The sequence below is a fragment of the Monomorium pharaonis genome, chromosome 11 (assembly GCF_013373865.1).
Source record: "Monomorium pharaonis isolate MP-MQ-018 chromosome 11, ASM1337386v2, whole genome shotgun sequence".
Lineage (NCBI taxonomy): Eukaryota > Metazoa > Arthropoda > Insecta > Hymenoptera > Formicidae > Monomorium > Monomorium pharaonis.
Genome location: NC_050477.1, coordinates 13,796,193 through 13,816,525, shown reverse-complemented (window position 1 = coordinate 13,816,525; position 20,333 = coordinate 13,796,193). Strand labels below are relative to the sequence as shown.

Here is a 20,333-nt window from a genome sequence, read left to right as displayed (position 1 = left end):
TTTGTTTAATCAATCTATTTTTGTAATATTAAATTGATTAGTTTTAAAATAAGCAGTTTATATAATGTATGCACCTAGTCTATATAAATAAAAATGTAAAATGTTTGTTACTCATCTAAGATCTCCGTAAGTTATTCACCGATTGCTTTGAAATTTTGACACAACGTTGTATTCGTAACCGGAAATGTTCTTATGGGGTCTGATTTTGGATGTACGGTGTTTCAAAAATGATAACCATAATTTAAGTGTAAAAAATAGTTTTTCGTTAATATTATTGAAATTTTGACACATTGAGACGGGGAGAGACGGGGAGAGACGGGGAGAGACGGGGAGAGACCGGGAGAGACGGGGAGAGATCGGGAGAGACTGGGAGAGACGGGGAGAGACCGGGAGAGACGGGTAGAGACGGGGAGAGACGGAGAGAGACCGGGAGAGACCGGGAGAGACGGGTAAAGATGGGGAGAGACCGGGAGAGACAGGGAGAGACCAGGAGAGACGGGAGAGACCGGGAGAGGCGAAGAATGTTTCTATTGTGTTTAAATTAAGGTAATAAGAAAAATAAAGATATCTAAACAGATATTTTATTGAAAAAAAGGAACTTATTTAAAACAGTCTTTTGAATGGATTTCTAAATCCATGGCAGCTTTTAGAAAAAAAAGTTAGAAGTACGTGAATGAATGAATATTAGATTTATTAAAGATAGATAAATGCTTATTCAAAAATAAAATAAAAAGAGCAACAGTAAAGCAAGGCTCTTAAAAGTTAAACAACGAAAGTAAAGAAAATTTGAAAAAAACGTAGCATAAGAATAGAGAGCCACGGCAACGCGTGGCAGGGCATAGCTAGTGAATAATTCTATTAAAGTCAAATTTAACATTTCTTGAATTAAACCGTTTAACTTCATTGTTTTAGTTGAATTAACGATTATATTGAGTAGAAACAATGGCGACTTATAGAAATGATTAAAATAACTCAAATTGGGTATAATTCATCACAATGAATTTAACAATATAGATGTTAATAATAGTAACACCTTATCGACTTGAGAACTCAATAATTGATTATTAAACTCGTATAATTTTGATGTCTTATATTACAAACGATACCTTAAAATACATTCGGCTTAAGATCCATACGTTTATTCTACAAGGCAGATGCAGATGGAAACGTTAGAGAAGTACGTGGCCTCCGTATTAAGGAAAATACATGTAATACGTATATATACGAAAAGTAAAGTCGCTTCGCGGCTGCATGCAAATGCGGCTCGGTCCGCGCTCCTATGGATTCGACCTTCGTCAGATACACGCGCTACCAAAGGATTCGCATATTCAGGCACAGGTACGCCTATGTAGGTGAGCTAGAATCGTCTGACACGCCTGCACGCTACGACCTTCTTCTCTTCCCTCATTTTATTGATCCACCCCTCTATACAAATAAGCTCGCAGTACCAACGCGCCTGCCAACTTCCAAGGAAAGTTACTCCGACGCGACCGGACACACTCGCCTCTCTTTCCTTTCGTCGGTTTTCGGAAATCGATGACATTCTCCCCCGGTGAGTCGTGCGTGCCGCCTGCGAGTCGTCCGCCTTGAGATATACTATTTCCGCGAGCCAAAATGCGAAGCGGACCACGCGTGTTAAGTAAGCGCGTGCCGCGCGAAGACGCCGACTGATTTATACGATAGCGCACGAGGTGGACGCTTCCTTGATCTCGTTACCGAGTGTGCCCGGCTAATCTGGTAAATCACGGATGTGGATTTATGAATTTTGTACTCTCGACCGTGCTACGCCGTACTTACCGCTTTCGCGAATCGCCAGAAACTCGTCGGTCCGTGTGAAAATTTATTCTCCCGCCTTAGGACGGATAAGCGAGCCGCGCCGGTAGCGATGTGATTATTGCGGACGACGCTAATTAAAGACTTCGGTCCACGGTTACCAGTATATCTGTTTAAATTACATCACGTACCCGCGTGCGTCCGAGCACTCCAACGCGGCATATTACGTCGGAGATTTACGTCTTGTTAACGTCACGCTTTAGTTACTGCCCGTGGCCGCCGCCACCGCAGACACTCGCGGACACAACTACAAATCATTCTCAATAATCTGCGTGCGCGCGCTCGACTTTACGCGTACCATTGCCCGCGACTAAATTTAACCGCACGACTACGTCCCGCAACGTGTACAGCCCAAGCGGACTGGATTGCCCGCAATCGCTGTGTCCAATCGAATAACCGTCCGACGTAGTGTCTTTCTACAGCGTTGCGGATTCGCAGCGATTAAATCGATCGTGACAAATCGCGCGTTCCAGATGGCAAATTACGTACGTAATGAATTTCGCGGTGTCTTGTTGTCAAGTACACGAGAATCTCCCCGTATACGTTTTAATCCGCTATACTTTTCGCGATAGCTATAAATACGTCAGCTACACCACGCCGTACCGTTGACTATTTCGAGGCATCCCTGACCTCGATTATTCTGGACGTCTATTGTTCTTGATAAGAGGGCCTTACACATCATCCGCCTAACACGCTACACACCGACCATTTACTCGCATAAAGATACGGATCGGAATAACAAAGTAATAACATATTCACCTCCTCGCCGACGAAGTTCCGGTAGCGGACCCACTTTCCCAGCTTTGGCCTCCAGTACTCGATCATGTACGCCTCCGAGTACTCGACACCCTGGCCGTTACCGAAGCGGCCCTGAGTGCCGGTCGCCGTGATCGTGTGCACCGTGTGAAGATCGATTTCCAGCCACTCGCGCGGCTCCGCCGTGATCTGCTGCTTCGGACACCAGGCACCACCGTGGCTCTCCTGCTTCAGCCTGGAAGAATAAATATTTGCTCTTGGGATTACGGACCTTTATTTTCCCCTTCCCGCTTTCTTATCGCGCTACGATCGCCGAGGGGGAAAAGAGAGAGCTCCTCCGCGGGGAATCCCTCGTGAAAAGGAAAATAGTTGCCAATACGCGCGACTCGAACTTTCCCGTCTTGACGCTCTTATGGATTCATATACATTCTTATCTGCATGCAAATTTAAAGAGAGAGAGAGGTTTATCTTATTTCAATTCGCGATATGTTCCTACGTTTATTAGCTTCATACGGAAGCGTCCAAGGAAGCGGCGTTTCGGAGTTACGTAAACCTACCTGGATGCGGAATGCACGGGGGAATGTTAGCGCGGTAATATTGAAATCTCTTTGAATGTTCGTTGGGATTTGCAGCGTGCGAAGAATTCGCTGCGCCCACAACCGCTGATAAGAAAATGCTGTTATCGCGGGACGTGTGGATGCGTGTAGCCGAGAGAGAGAGAGAGAGAGAGCGAGCGGAAGCACATCGTTACTCAGAGGAAATCGTATAAATACGTGATCGGCCGCGTGTCTGACGGATAACCGTCAGCTCGCCAACGCGGGGATACGGGATGAAATTATAATTTATCGATCGAACCGAGTTCCCGGATGACATGAATTAAAGATGAGCCGACACCGCCGCCGCGACGAAGCCACTTCGAGCCGGCTAATAATTGTATTCGCATCTATACCTTTCGCGTCTATGGCATTAAAAAAAAAAAAAAAAAAGAAGAAGGCTTTCCTGTCGTTCCCCGCGATACGACCGTGAAATACGCTACGTGCTGCCGCGACGCGATGCGGATGCGATTCCACGGCTCGTAAACTAAGCCGACTAAAGCGAATCCGTTTCGAATTCTTCCTGTCGTCGTAAATTTACCACGCCGCCGTTCCCCCCGCGACGCGATAATCCACGAAGTGGTATTACCTTATAGGCATTTATTAATAAAGTATTTACCGAGCATGCCGCGCACCGTGAATTTTGTTATCGCGGGCGCATTTATTAACTTATGAAAAGTTTATGAAAGCATTTCTTCGGGAATTCCCCCCGGCGGAATCCCTCGCGTCTGCGAGCGCGATGGAGGGTGCCCTCCTTGTACGAAACACGACAGGGACGAGTGTTCGGCGAGGGAAAAATTTAAGGGAGGGAAGAAAAAGAGATGAGGGACCCCGGAGGAAGCCGGTGGCAGTGCCAAATGAATCCGCCGGCGGAACTCGTGTCGTCGCGCAAAAATGTCCACGCGCAATAAAGAGGTGAGCTACCGTCCTCTCTGAAGTGTCAGAACTTTAAGTGTTGCTTTGACGTGGAAGGCAGGCCGTAAAAGCGGCCGACTAGGATGTGCGCCGTGTGTGCCCCCCCCGGTCTGGGGGCGCCTTCCGACATGGTTTGGCAAAGCGGGAAAGAGAATACAGAGTGAAACAGCAGAAGGGGGGAGCAGAAGGAGGGGAGAAGAAGAGCGAGAAGGAAGCGGAACGAGCAAAAGAACGTCCGAGACGCACGGAAAACGAAACGCGGAGAACGCGCGGGACTAAGGAGCGAGAAAGAGAAAGGAGTAATATCCACCACCGCCAAAGATCATAACTCATAGCCCATTAAGAGACCTCGAACTGCCTGGCTGCCACTTTGATACAGTCCGGGGCATCAAAGACATTCCGCGCGCACGGGACTCCTGGTCCGCGATAAATCTCAGAACGGACGATTACGCCGACTTGAACGGCGAGCTGCCACGTCGGCGGAATCGGAGCGCGTCCTTAGACGGAGGGGCCGATTATCGAGAGGAATGGTTTGTCGAACTGGAGAGATGCGCGTCGCTCCGAGATCGGACTTGGGAACCGTCTGGAAAGGGAAATGATCCGTTGCGAAGGTGAATAAAATCCTCTCGGGTGACGTGGGCGTGTGTTGTCGAGTGATCGAGAGAGGATTTCCTTGCTACGATAATATTTTTTCTACTTATGCGTATCTTATCGATACATTTTGTTACATGAAATAACTATAAAATAATTAACTTACAAGTGTACAGTGGAAAACATTTTGCATTTATTCTAAAAACAATCCTCGTTAAAACTTTGTCTTGAATTTTTTACATATCCGATTATGTTAATTTAACATAATTTAAAACGTGATGATATTATTTAAATATTTAGTCTTGAATTAATATTCGTTTCGTAGTGTTAAAATAATACAATTTACGAACAAATAAAATAAAAAAGTAATGTAGCTTTGAAATATTTATTATAAATAAATAAGAATGTATTTGTGTCAATATATATTATAAAAGTTTATTTAACAAATTGTAGTTGTTGAGGTGCATTTTTTGTTAATTTTGTACATAATATTTGTTTTACTTTCTACATAACATATTTATCTTGTGATAAATTAACACAAAAATTTGAGGAGCCATTTGGGACACTTGGAATATATGTTAAATTTAGCACAAATTTTCCAATTGTGTGCATGATTAATATAATACAAAAGATGTTTTTTTTTTTTTTTGGAAAAGATAAAAAAGAAGGTAAACTGCTATTCCGATTACAGCATACTAGAGAGGAGTATTTTATGGTAAACGGATGGGTAAGTAGGGTATTCACCGTGAAGCCCGTAATACCACGAAGCCTTGAAAATGCCGTCAAAGAAGTTCCAGTCGACAATACGATCTGAATCGTCGCCGTTGCACGGAAAGAGCTGTCACGTGATACGTTGTCGCGTAATGATTGCGAAATTGACTTCCCCGTATCTCTATTCTACCTCGACCGACCTATGTACGCCGCGATTAATTTCACGCGTTAATTTATTTTATATTCACGCTTCGATGATCGATTAATAGTGACGAGAGAGTTGATTACGTCCCGCGAATTATTGAAAATTCACGCACGGCTTGGTTAATGCAGCAGAATTTCAATTACGGGGGGGGGGGGAAGGGATACCGATAGGGGCGACTAATGTCTTGCGAGTGCGAGGTTTATTAGCGCGGTAGGTGGTCCCAATGATTCCTTGTGTTTGGACATCGTTCCTGGCTGCGCTGCGCTTCCCCCCGTCCGTCCGTCCACCTCGCGTCGCGCGTTTGTCTCGCCGGAATGGTAATTAGCTGACACGCATAATCAAAGGAGTATGCGCAACGTTGGGGCACGTTAACGACGTCTAAGAGCTTCGAAACGGCCGATACAAATGGCTCTGCATGCGGGACGCCGCATGCGTCATTAATCCTCATTGCGGGCTGAGGGCCGAATTAGACGTTGCGGTTTAGTAGGACGTGATTAATATACGGTGCGACCGGTCGATCGTCAACTATCTCGAGGACAGACAGGATGACGGACGTGTCGCCCGCGCGCGGCCCATCGAATTTCTCCAATCTGCAGATGATCTATCGCGTTCCACGTAGATGATGACTCGCCTCTTCGGTCTCTCCCCGCTTCCGCGCCGCGATCTTAAATAGCCCGTAATCGAGAGCCAGTTACGAGTAGACAGATAGAGAAAACCTTCCTGGGTAGGCTTTTCAGTTAACGGATAGCGTACGACGAGATGTGGTGATCGATGTATGATCGAAGTTGATTCGAATATCACCGCATTACACCGTCGATGTCGTTCGCGATGCAAAGCGCACGTCGCTGCGTTTTTCACGGTCTGTAGCGGCGCTAATATGATCAAATTTCCGGATTTGTATTGCGTCGGATTTGTGTGCGATGCGCTGCGTAAACGAATCAGTAATTCACTCACCGTGCGCGATGCGGCCCGACGTTTCCGCTATCGAAGCTGGAACTCGCAGTGATGTCCGCGTCGGGAATCGCGCCCGATTCCATCCCCAGGGGTGCGATGCATTGTGCTGCAAATAAAGGAAATTGCTTCAATTATATGTTTGTCTCGAGTGAGAACAAATGAATGATATAAACCTCGGATGTAGAGCCTACTTTAAACAATATGTTAAAGTTAATCGTACACACATTTACGCGAAGGAGGTCTTACAATAGAAAATTTCAATCTAGTAACATCTCTCTCGGTTAAATTTGCGAATAGTTTTTATTACTTATTTTCTATTAATATTCTAAATTTCTATTAATCTATATAAATATTATATAAATAAATTTCTATTAACGTATTTTATTTATACATAATTTTTCTATTAATAATTTCTTTTAAAGAATTCTGAATGTTAATTTTTTAATCACAACTTTTAACCCTAGAAGGTAAATTTCTCTACTTTTAAAGGGAAAAGCGGGGTGAAATTTCACCCTACATTTCTCGGGTGTGTTAATCTTTCCTATTAGCAGTAAATTAACTTGTAAATTAATAATTAAGTAATGTATTTTCATTGTTTTTTTTATGAAGAAAATGATGTATATAAAAATAATGTTTCTTTACCAGAGAAATCTTAAAAAAACCATAAAGCAAAAGAAAAATATACAAAAATGAGTAGTTTGGGGTGATAAAGCATTTTGCATTTGTCTTTTAGAATTAATATTATTATGTTAAATATTAAAGTCCGACCGAAAATTCGGTTTTGGTTACGGCCAGTTTTAGCTAAAAATTAAAGTTTCAGTTAGATTTCTGTTTCTGGCAAAACTAGAAAAAAGTTTCCATACAAAACATTTATTACTTAAAATTTATTTAATATAAAATATTTTTCAAAGATTTGTTCAAAAGTATTTTTATGTTATACTTAAAATTTTTTTTTAGAAAATATGGATTATGATACTACGGATAGTATATAAAATAATTATAAGAATTGTATACAAGGATAACGATATTTGATGTAATTGTTTCAATAATTAAATTGTAACATTTATGAATAGAGAAGCATACGACATACATATTTATACACATCTTTTCTAAGCATCCATAAAAGTTTCGATTTTGGATTTTGGCCAAAATAAAAAAAAATCGTTTTGATCGGACTTTATTAATGCCAAGTTCAAATTGTTACAATAAAAAGTCTATTTGGACATTAAAGAGTAAGATCTAATAAAAAATATGTAGTATAAATTTTATAACTATCAAAGGTCGTATAATAATGTTGTTACACATAATTTGTCTCGCGTAAACGATACGCTTTTTTCAGCGTCAACTTTCCGTCGTCATTAAAAGTTGTTTTAAACAAGCCGGTGTTCACTCGAGAGCCACGTTGCGCCGTTTACGCCGTTATTTTCGGTGAGAACTCGAGTTTATCAGGCTTTCATTATGCGCCTGAACGTCGTGGGGTTACTTTTTTCGAGGCCAACGCGCGTAAACCGCGCCGGCCTCGAAAACGATGAAAAAGGCATCGCGGGCGCCGCGCCGCGCCGCTCCGGAGCGCCGTATTTATCGCTCGATGTGGATCGCGCGTTCCGCGATAATTACAGCGCTTAACGCGATACCGAGAACGGATTTCCATTTGGAATCGAAGAAAGATAAGTGGCGGGGATGACGTGAAATTACACATCTCCCCGCAGAGGCCTGTCGACGATCAAAGAGGCACTCGCGAACGGGAACAGCCGTTGTACCTTGGGAAGAGGTCAAAGCAGAGATCTGTTGGCGTAGCACAAGATCGCGCCAGGGTTCCCGGGAAACGAGCGAATGATATACAGCTCCTTAGCAAGAAATCGCGGCAAGACGGAGCGGTGCTTCGGTAAACTCGATAAATCCGCGTAGAAAATTCAACCCCCCCGCCGTACGGTCCTAACGACAGCTGCTTCCTGAGCCATCGTCGGAACCGTCAACGATTATCGAGCTCGTTTATTCGTCCAACGATCTTAAATCCACAAACTTTTCTTCCGACCGCTTTCTTCATCGTCGCGGATGTCTGGCACCGAAAAGATGTCTGGCGTAAATAAGAGGATTGTAAATATTTCTCACTTCTTTCAGAATAAAGAGTTCAGCTTTAATAGAATTGAAAAACATATAAAAATTATTAAATAGAAATTATTCGATGAAATACTTAGTCGTATAGTCTTACAGATCGTAATTACAGATTAAACGATGAAACAGCAACCATTTTATAAACAATTTTTAAGTCCAGCAAATCTATAAACTTAAAGCACGACATTAATGTCGATATGTTTGTAAAAATAAAAACATGAGTGGTAAAACTATGTGTCACTTGAAATTATGTGTCGCTAAATAATATAGTAGTTTTAAATAATTAAATATTACAGACAATATTAAAATTGAGGAAAGTATTTGTTAAAAATTTATTTTGGACGTGCGAAAAATAATATAAAAAATCGCATCATATATCTCTCGCGTAGACGTGCAGGAAAAATTCAAGATATAAAAATGTACAGAGAAAAATGTGCCTATTTTTCGCTATTCGTTTCATTTCACTTTCACCGTTCCGGGGGACGAAGAAACAATTACGCAGAGGAATTTCTGGTAATCATCGCCAGACCTTCGTCGGCTAAAAATACTCGGGGTATACCGTCTCGAGTTCTGCTGTCTCCATTGAGCCGGCAAAAAACGCATTCAGACAAATAAGTTTCGTAATCAGTGCTACTCTCGGTGACGCGATCTGGATTCGTCCGCCGCGTCGCCCTCCTTCCGGTACGGAAGGTTTCCGATACTGCGAGCATCATCCAGGGAGAGCTTAGAGGTACCGAAGCCGTCTCCGGGTAGTTAGGGTAGGCAGGCAAGAGTTCGATTCTCGTATTTATAGACATCCTGGAAAAGAGTGCAAGAACGGGAGAAGAAGAAGAAGAAGTAAGTTATGCGACGTTTGGCCCGCCCCAGCCACTCATTCGGCGACCATAATTCTCGGGGAGTGACAGCTCCGAACGGAAGGGTGTGTGCCGCCCTCCATCCGCGAGAAGAGGGAAATTGAATGCCTTCGCAACCCCCTCCTCCACCAACGTCCCAACGTCGCTCTCTCGTCTCTTCTCGCCGGCTCGTTCTCGCTCTCCTACTTTAACCGCGTCACTGTCAAACTGATAACCGCTTCTTTCCAGAGACGGCTCCTCCGCGAAACCCGAGACAACCACGAAACGGTCGACGTTACAAGCCGCGCCTCGAGGAGAACGCAATACGTTCGGGGCGACGTCAGGGAGATTGTAATAGAAAAATCGTAATAAATTCCGAGAGAAATTTCACCGCCGTATATCCAGCAACGCTTGCTTTTTATATTTGATACTTGATAGTCTAAGAGTACCGTTTTTCTTCGCCTCCATTTCCTATGTTCTTCCGTATGCAACGTATACATGTGCCCGCGTGCACGTCGAGTTGATAAACGATTTTCCACGAATCTTGAAATACCGAAATGGTAATTGAAACGTCTTGGCGTCGAGAGAATCAGACTTCCACGGTTAAGTTACAAGTTGAGGCGGCGATGAAGGCCGCGCGATTTGTTAGAGATCTACGAATTGCGCAATATCGTAAATCTCCCGCTTTACAAGAACGTATCTCCTTCTCCCATTGCCGTTTGTCCTCCCCCCGCGGAGCGAAGGCATTCAACGTCGCGCTCGAGTTGCGAACCACCCCTTCTTCAGGCAAACCGAGAATGGTTCCGAATTAACCTTTAACACAGCGTAAGTCACGTCTTTATCCGCTAGACGAGGGCTGTGACTTTAATAATTTTATGTACATAAGGTATGTGCTAGGTGCGCGTAGTTTAGTTAACATGGCGGAAACGACAATGCGGAAATCTCAGTCCTCACAATTTTTCGGGGGGAGGGAAAAAAATGCACAGCCCATATAATTTGCTGCAGTACACAAGCGGATGCTCGTTGTAAACTTACACGCGTCACGTCTCGCGTAATTTTGTTCTCACATCCCGGGCGAAGTCAAAGATATCGCGCCTTTGGTAGAGACAAATATGTAGGCGAGTAATTAGCGCGGCTTTTATAATAACGGCAAAGCAAATTGCACAGAAGACTAACGAATCTCTCGGCAAATTAGGGAAGAAAAATAGAGGAAGTGTGGTGAGGGTAGACATCAACAACGGGGCTTTTCTATCTCGGTGAATTTAATAATTCGCATCACCCTTCCTTTGTTAATTCTAGGATTATTATTAATGACGGCGCACCAGAGTCGCGGTCGGCTTTCGGTACGCTTACTCGCACTTCTCTCCTCGGGCGCGAATGTAAATTAATTACGCACCGGGACTTTCACGAAAAACATATTAAACCTCCCCATCTCATTGCAGCGCGATATTAGCGCATAAATCACGACTCGCATCTGATCCTTGAGTTAACTCAATCTTTGTTTTCTTCTTTTCTTTTTTTTTTCACGTCAAAACGTCTCGATTAATTATAACGTACGAGCTTTCGCAATCATATATATTCTTAAATATTGTGTCACAAAGTCAGAGAAAATTTTTCATTGTATACCGTGCATCTTCAAATATTGCTACAGCTTTCGTGCAATGAAATCGTACATTTTGCTTACAATGAAATCGTAGATTATTATGAAAATACGAATTCTGTTTCAAGTCTCTTAAGACGCATTTGTTACGTCGTTATGGCAGGTATACCTTTACCGACGTGACCGCAATACCGAGATTTAATCCAGATTAAATTCTCTACGCAAGACGTAACTTGGAAACTGCCCGTGTCGTTCGTGTGTTGGTGATAATCAGCTTCTCAGCTCACGGCTCACTACGATGGGACGCGGTTCGTTATGTTTGCTCAACGGAATTAGCAGGTGGACACCTGCCGCAAGGTTTCCCCCCCCCCTCCTTTTCTACCGTAATGCCGCGCCCGTTTTCCGGGCATCGGTGAAATTAGAATGAATGTTTGTAAGAGCGTCGACCCCGAAAGAAGTTCGTGCTTGCCCCCTAAGGGCAACGGCAGTGCACCCTTTAGGGCCGTGAAAGCCGAGGCGCGGTTTCCTCGGGCATTGTCAGACTTGGGGAGCCATTTTCGCCTCTTTCAGAGAAAACAAACATTCGTTCTAGGTGGAAGGTAACCCGCGTCGATGAGAACGCGCATGCCCGTCCTCCTGGCGCCGCGACGGCTGGCAGAACGGAAGTACTACTTTTACACCGGCCCTTTCGTCCCTCCTATTTCACCAAGGTCCTACTTCTCTCTCGCTCCTTCCACTCCGCGGTTGCATCCTTCTCTACCACGTCGCGGCCCTTCCACCCCTTGGAGCCCCCCCCTAGGCGTGGACTGAAAATCACCGTCTCGAGTTGCGTGCGTTACTTAGGCCGTAGAGGGTCGAAAGTGCAAACCCCTTAGTACGGGGGTTCGTGCCTTCGTGGCCTGGATTTATCAAAACTAACCAGTTTTATTCTCTGATGCTAATAGATACGAGGCGAAGCAGACGATGTATATTAACGTTGCTTCGTAAGGATATTTAATAGCTCTTTATCTTTAGAAACCGATGATAAAATCTTGTACACGGGAAACTTACACAGACATTATTCATAATATAATATAATTTTTATCGTGGGGTGAGAAATAGAAAAAAATGTATAATTTTCTCGAGACTTTTTAACTTAATATTATGTGAAAAAAGTATTTGGTACCATCATAAGTCTCTTGAATCCGATAATTTTTTCATTTATTTAAAGTAATTTAAAAAATTTTTAAAAATTCGTATCGGGCATTATTCAAGTCTCTAAAACAAATGCCTGCACTTTATTAAAAAAAAAAAAAAAAGTAACGTAATATAATTTTGAGAAAACTCTATAGATAGAAAATCAATCGGACACGCGGAATACTCAATGATGATAACTTAAGAGTTAATACTCTTTTACTCGAATAGAAAGAAAGTATGTCAGCTAAGAATATAAGCTCTTCCCCGAATGAGGAACTTTCCTTACGTCGTCATCTAATTCTTTCGTTCCAGTTGATGTCAGTGTGCGAAGGGCTTTAGGGCACGAACCCTTCGTACTCGTACAGTCGGGCACGCGGTGTTTGCTTTCGTGGGTTGGCCTTATGAAAATACAGATCCGCGCGGCGGATTGACGTACGCCCTTCGAACCTGAAAGTCGGGGATTATTACACTCGACGTCGCCAGTCGACGTCTGACAGTTGACGTCCTTTCAGCGCGTCAAGCGAGAGACGTCCCACGGATTCTCCCTGGATTCGCCTACGTTGCTCGATACGTTCCGCGACGGCGCGACTCGACCGCGACGAGATATAAACGAAAGGGTTTTATCACGACGACGACACGGCGATGGAACCGACGATGATCGCTTTCACTTGCGTATATATCCGGCGAGGCGAAGCTCTCGATATAGTCCGGAGGGATATATAAAAATAGCGATCCGCGATCGAGGGAACGCGGAAAGCCGAGGATTATTTCGCTCGGCGTCTCCCGCGCTGACGCCCTTTCAACGTGTCAATCCCACTTGATTCTCCCGATTCATCCTCGTTCGCCGATGTATCCAAAGGCTGCGTCGTCTCTTTGCTGAGGCGCGCGGGGTTAAGTCGATTGCACTCGAGACGATTTATCCAGAAGTCGTTAGGGGCAAAGAGATCTGAAGTTCGTGTACGCGGGCGGGCGTAAACTGTCGTTCTGGCGCGTGATCAAGCCGAACGTGGAGATTGGAGTCGGCGCGAGGGTAAGGAACAGATGTCGGAATACCAGCTTGGGAATGTTTACGTCGCGGGGATTTTATATCCGAGAGACATACGACGTACACGTGCAGAAAGTGTCGGCGGTGCCTTTGTCGTATACGAATAATCGCGCCTTTCAAACAAGACCCGCAGAAGCTGTCAGCCAGTATTAACGGCTGCACCGAGCGTACAAAGGAATGACAAGTTGTAATGATAACCGGGGTATGTTTTGATAACTGTATCCGCAATGGGAGTACGACCATAAGAGTATATTTGTGCGCTTGCATAGATGACTATACAAATAATCCGTTAATCTCCTTACGTACCAGATGCACGATCGTTATTTAATATGCTTTTCACAAATAAAGTAGGGAGAGTTGCCGAAGTATCACTTAGATTATTTTCTATTATATTTCCCATTTGACACTGATTTGTACCGAGTATGAACAATAGGAAATTGTAGTCTTGATGTTTTAGGTACGATTTTGCTATATACAATGCTCATCTTTTCATTAACAACAAATTAATGTATTATATAAACCTTTTTGCAACAAAATATTTCGGCGCAAAATATTTAGGTAGCCGGTCTAAATCGTATCTGCGAGTCTCTTAAATTATAACGTCTTTAAAAGCTTTAAATTTCGAAGCAATGAATTAAAATAATTAAAAATGTAAAGAATTATTGGTAAATACTTATTTTATTAATAATTTATTTGTAAAGAGTTAAATATTTGATAATTAATGTTCATTTTTATAAAAATATAAAAATTAAGAATAATAAATTGTACGAATACATTATTATCAGTTATATATAATAATTTAATCAAAAATTAATATTCCTTGTATTTAATTTGTTAAATCAGGTTAATGCATGTTGTTAGCACACGTAAAATAAGTATGTAATCTGTTAAATTTTGCATTTACATTACTCATTTCTCATTTATTTCATATTTTTGTCGCTGAATGTTGCTTACACGAAATAAAAATATAAATATTAATGAGATATGATTTAGGCGACCGATACGCATTCAGTAATTCTCCCCTATATTCGTGTTCAGGCTCGAGATTATGATTTAAGATTGTGATATTTGCGCGTGCAAGCATATTAAAGCATATTAAAACACAATATTCTTTATTCATTAAAAAAAAGTACAATAACGCATATTGAATTTATTAAGTTTACATGTAACATTCTTTTATCATTTGTTTTTATCACAATACTTTTTATTATCGCAGAAGTTCAAAACAAATGGAGAGATTTTCATGTTATTTTGGTTTGAAAAATCACTTTTCCTAATTGACAACATCCTACGTTTTGCATCACCGTACGGATTGGCGATAGAGCGTGTACGAGGGGTAATAACGCGTTAATTGCCGCATTGTTATGTTAATACGCTGAAGACTCCAGCAATAATTTCGTCACCATCACGCCAGGGCCTAATGGATCTGCAGATAATTGGAAAGGAGGGCTGAGAGGACCGAGAGGGTAACAGAGGGACGACAATGTCATAACGCGGGAGGGCTCTGTTGCGTGACGGTTTTCCTCCCTCGAACACATTCCTACCGGCTGTTTTCGATGTGCCCTCAATGCGACAAACGATACATACACGAGCGTTACCATTACGCTCCATATGCATGCTCGTTTCATTACGCATATACACGTGTTAATTTACAACTATTAAAATTAATGCACGCTCGCGTGTACATTCGTAATTTATTTCGAGGCTGATGTGAGTCATAATATCGGCATACTATCTATACGCTATGTTGAACGTCGTCGTAGCCGCTGTTAACAATGGGAGTCTCGTGCGGAATGCGAAAAAAGGCGATCGTTCGCCACACATGTGTCGCTCGCTCGTATTAAATCTCGCTACGTCAGATACATCCCTCCCGGATGACGCATCTGTACAATTGCCTATCCTATCATCCTCCGGCTCTCCAGCGCACTCGTGCACGTACACTTTCGCGTCCACCCCGTAATTATGCGACACCAACGTGAAACACGCGCGCGGGCACGGTGGATACACAGGCAAAACGGGGCAACGGCTACTACTCTCTCGTCTAGGCACGCGTCTGTACGCGTATACCGTTTGGCAACAGCTCTCGGTATACACAAAATCGAACGCGCCCTCGTACATACGCACGCACGCACGCAGGCACCTAGAGGGTGTGCAGTACGCACGGGCACCGCAATCTAACCGACGTGCAACATGTTTATGTACCGCCGGCAACATTAACATTGCAATTTATGCGCGCTTCAACTGCTCGGGGACCCCTTTCGGCCCTCCCCGATCGGCCACAGCTGACCGGCTCGCTTAACACAACCGCGAATTTACCGACGCGGTTCAATGTACAAGTTCAGTCACCACGGGGGAGGGGGGGGGGTCCGCAATCGTCTCTCCCTTTCGGTCGCCTTCCAAGTTCCAACTTTCGTACGAAGCTATTTATATTTCGGCGCTCGCTCGTTGCTCCTCTTATGCAGAGCACGCCGAGCCACCTACGCCCGGACGCCTCTTCGGACCACCGACGCGGTGACCGGTATTCGAAGCGCGGATACTATTGGATTCCAAGTATGGTCGACTAAATTCGAAATCCACCGTGACCTGCATCTTTTACGCGCGAATAAAAACGAACTTACTTTCGATCGAGAATCAATTGATCAGGCTGTTATTTTGACTATGCTATCAAATTACGTTTAATTGCAAGATGCACTTTCTTCACGTATATATACACAATGCTGCTTTAATCGCCACTGTTCTGTTTGTTATTTCAAAGTATTATGTTGAGCTGCTTTGATAACCAGGTAGAATTTAATTAGCGAAGTTTGCGGTGTATATAGTTGTTTTCCAGGATTACACCGGTATGCTCAAGTATAAGTATAAGCAGGATCAAAGGTAGCCCCAAGTATCGGCTTTGAGGTCAAATAGTACGCCGCACAGGTTCCAAGAGTTAGAAGAGTTAACATCGACTTTCCTGATTTAGTATGTTTCCGTAACGACCGTTGTCTGGATATATTTAGCGTTAAAGTATAAGCCGATTACCGTGCACTTACAGACTTTATAGTACTATCAGTTGTCAAGGACTCGTCAAGTACGTTGCAAACTTTTGTCTGTAACTCTTCTTTAATATGCATTATTCAGTAGGCGAGGTCTTCCACGAGGTTATTTTGCCAGCTAAAATCACGCGATGTCGGAATAATGATGTAGTTTTGTGCTTGTAATGTAAAGTTCACATTTTGCAAAACTATGCGCTCGGTATAACTTGAATCTACTCACTCAACCAGCGGAAAAGGATGGTACGCGTTGTGCGATGCAACCGAAATCGAGAGACCATCATGATCCATCTTTCGATCTTGCTCGAGAAATTCTTCGGGTGCAAAATACGTCCCGTATACGTAAGTTTCGAGCTCGATTTCACGAACGAGTACCTAAAAGCCTTTCCCGGGGCTGACTTCGGAACTCTTGGCGGATACTTTGCAAGTTTCTCGCCCTGTTTACCTGACACGAGGGTGGCTCAGGCCGCTAGAGTCAATGGGATGGAAACCAAGCCGAGTAGAAACCGAGCCTGAGGTTTAATGTAAGGCAAAGGGCAATGCGGTACGAGGGAGGGAACTGAGATGCCTTTCTGTTTTTATCGCGAGTAAAATCGCGGGTGGGAGAAGCATCCACCCTGGAGTAAAATTATAGTCTCGGACGTAAACACGTATTTCAATCATGATCCCGCCACGATCTCCTGATTCTTCTCACCCAGAAAAAGAATCAATTCTTCGTTGCTGACCGACAAATATTACATTATCGCTGATACTATATAGATACTATATAGTTCTATCTTACCACCAATCATTAAATCGATTCTTGGCCGATTAATATTTATTATTTGATATTTCAGATAATTATTGTTATTTCCATAATTTAATGATCGTTGATTTGATCATCATTATTTAAGGGGATGCTAAAGATGTCCTGTTTTACCGATTATTTTGATTATTTTCAATTCGCTACTTTTAATTGTATTTACAGAATTAAAAATCCTTTTTCACAATTAAAGTACAGACGATAACATAACGCGTACGTTTTAAACAAAAACAAAAAAAGTTTTAATTTAATTTACAAATTACAATTTTCTTTCGTATTTTATATAAAATTCTTACGTGCACATTGCGTTACCGTCTGTACTTTAATTGTGGAAAAAGATATTTAATTCTATAAATACAATTAAAAGATTAGCGAATTAAAAATAATCAAAACAATCGATAAAACAGGCACGGCTTTAGTATCCCCTGAATCCATGAACGAAATACATATGTATGAATTTGATTTGAAGTTTGAAACTACATCGAATGGAATCGGATTAACATGTTTACTCACATATGTCTATGGAACGTCCACCGCAGAAGCAGAGGATCAGCATGTAAAAGATGAGGCACGTCTGCAGGTAGTCCATGGTAGCGTCGATGGTCCGCGGGCCCGTGGTCATCGAACTCTCATAACCGCTCCTGCAAAAACAAAGTCCCAAAAGAAAATCACACACACACGTATACAAACTGTGGCTCGTAGTCTTGGCATTACGCGGAACAGAGTGATTAAGCGTGATTCCCGAGAAGGCGTTTTGCCAGGCGTAGAGATTGGGCGCGGGAGAGGGTTGGAAGGGAGAGAGACGACAGGGAGACGCGCCGTGGACGTAGAAAAAAGAGGCTGGAAACGGTCGTTTTTGGCCCCCCCGTGCTTTTCGCCGGGGTGAAATGGCGCGGTTCTCGTGCCGGACAGATATACGACCGGTACAGGAGCCACGGACAAAGAGCTACATTCACGCCAGCAGCCATTACGCGTCATTATCGAGATTAGGATCGGCCGTTCGGCGCGAGAGAGAAGAGGACGGAAGGAGAGAGGTCCCACTGAGGATGCTGCGAGCCGGAGAAAGAGCCACGAAGAAACGCCGTGGGGCTCTTTGGCTGGTTCTTCTTCTCCTCTTGTATGCGAGGGGGCGAGAGAACAACTCGTACGTACCGGATAGTCGGGGAGTGATACTGGGGAGTTTCGCTGGGGGAAAGGGGGAACGCGGGATCGTGGTTTATTCACGGCGGTGCCGTCGTGGCGCATAGTGCAGAAAAGAAAAGCAAGGAGGACCGTACGAGGGACCTCACTTTTTGGCTAATTAACGGGGAGAGGGAGGGGGAAATCGGGGGTTATGGGGTTCCTCGACTACCGTCGTCCATTCCCGATGCTTATCTGCCGAGCTTAGAGTACCCTTCCTGCGACTCGTTATTTCACGACGAAAATATTCACGGCGATAAACACGGCGACCGGCGTTTTATATCGCGCTACGATCGTGGATTCGTGGCTTTCAGGAATTCTATCGTGGACCTTTAGCTGCCAAATCAACAGTCATCTCCGTTATCGACAACGGCTGCAGCATCTTGAACAGGATCTAATCTTGAATTAACGGTTTCTGAGACGAGGCTTCAACTTCATTAAGTGTAGGTTTCGTATTAGAATCGAAAGCGAAAGGGGAAACTGTTTGAACGCTATCTCTGTTCGAGTCCCTCACTTCCGGAGCGCAGCTCGATGACTTCGTGATCTTTTCCGACTCGATACACGACTGGACGCGGAGACCATCGATACGTACAAGTGACTAAATCGGATTATCCGACCGGTAATTAAGATGCTATTCAAACGGCGGAGCGGTTGCGTATGCTGGTACCCGTGTCAAGAGTAGTACGATCGCAATGCGCACGATCGATTAGTCGTACGTATAGTAATTAAGGTCACAGAGTGCAGTCAACCTTTAACCGCCCCGGCCGATTGGGTCCGGGATATGGCACATTCGCTTCTTAGCCGACGATTAGATCAATCGTGACGTACAATTAATCATTAGGCCCGTGAATAATCTCCCTCTCGTAAATATGCGCGCGCTCTAATGCGGCATTCATGCCTCGCCGCCGTCGTCGTCGTCGTCGTCGTCGTCGTCTCGCGAGATACCGTCCCCTGCAGCGACCACGCCGCGTCGTCTCGCGCGCGGCACTTCAAAAGCTTTCCTTTCCTGCATTACGTATGCCAAATGTACGCAATCTATCAGAGATAAAAACTTATATGTAGAAAATAAGCCGCTCGCGTGAGTTAATTGCGCTATCGATCTGCGTTTCGCACGGCTTTAGTTTACGGGGATAACGTTGAGCTCTTTATACCTCGCAGGCACAGGTGCTCTAAAGCAGTAAGAGTTAATCATTTCCTCGTAAATACGGAGAGACTTGATTACATCCACGTTTCTGAATTGATTTGCGCATCCGCTTGGGGCAAGAAGTGTTATGCATTTATTAATACGCTTCCATTTATCTCACTCCGTTTGTTTTCTCGTATAATTATCATTCCGAGGGGGAAGAGCGTAGCGCGCGCGTGCAGCGGTGTTTTTCACCGTGCAGCCGGGGTAGATTTCTTGTGGGTCCCTTTCTCAGATTAAATCTTTCGACTGTTTTTGGTCGATTATTTAGTCCAAACGCAAACATTCGGCATCGGCGGGGCGCCAGCGCAACGAGCAAATCACGCGAGGAGCCTTCGTCCTCAAAACGAAGAAATCATGCGAATTTAGTGCCCCGTTTGTGTGTTCCAGCTTTCTACAATACGCACACTGCCATCTTTCATTCGCTCGAGCTGCTACGCAACCGCGTTCGGCCACTCGGTTCCACTATATGCCACTGCATAAGGTGCCCTTGTGCGCACTTCGAATGCTCGATTTGTATGGCATTCGTCTCTTCATTTTTGCCGAGTGTATCGCGCGCTCGTCGTGTTGAGCTCACGAGCCAGGTGCATCGGTGCTTAAGTGGAATTAACGTGAATGATGGGCCCCAGATAAAGCTACATCCGCCTGTACGGGCTCACGAGCGTATTTTACGAGTGAATACACATGAATTTGTTCAGCGAATCAGCGAATCAATCATGCCGCTTCGATTACGTTTGATATACGTACAAAGCATAAGCTTGTAACAGCGGATTTTTCTAAGCTCAGTGTTCTCTAACAGTCCATATTTAT

General features: G+C 43.9%; 1 protein-coding gene and 1 long non-coding RNA gene across 3 annotated transcripts in view; one reads left to right on the top strand and one right to left on the bottom strand.

Annotated features, from left to right (window-relative positions):
• The window catches only part of LOC105837381 (discoidin domain-containing receptor 2), a 97,957-nt gene that overhangs the window by 11,834 nt on the left and 65,790 nt on the right, over window positions 1-20,333 (bottom strand). For both annotated transcript variants that reach the window (XM_036293733.1, XM_028191462.2), the window contains 3 exons: window positions 17,675-17,802; window positions 6,559-6,664; window positions 2,593-2,824 (listed from right to left, as the gene is read on the bottom strand). In XM_036293733.1, coding sequence (XP_036149626.1) covers window positions 2,593-2,824; window positions 6,559-6,664; window positions 17,675-17,783 — 447 coding nt within the window. In that variant the 5' untranslated portion in view covers window positions 17,784-17,802. The remainder of the gene's footprint in view (window positions 1-2,592; window positions 2,825-6,558; window positions 6,665-17,674; window positions 17,803-20,333) is intronic.
• The window catches only part of LOC105839178, a 214,345-nt gene that overhangs the window by 144,680 nt on the left and 49,332 nt on the right, over window positions 1-20,333 (top strand). The gene's annotated exons all lie outside the window — the stretch shown is intronic.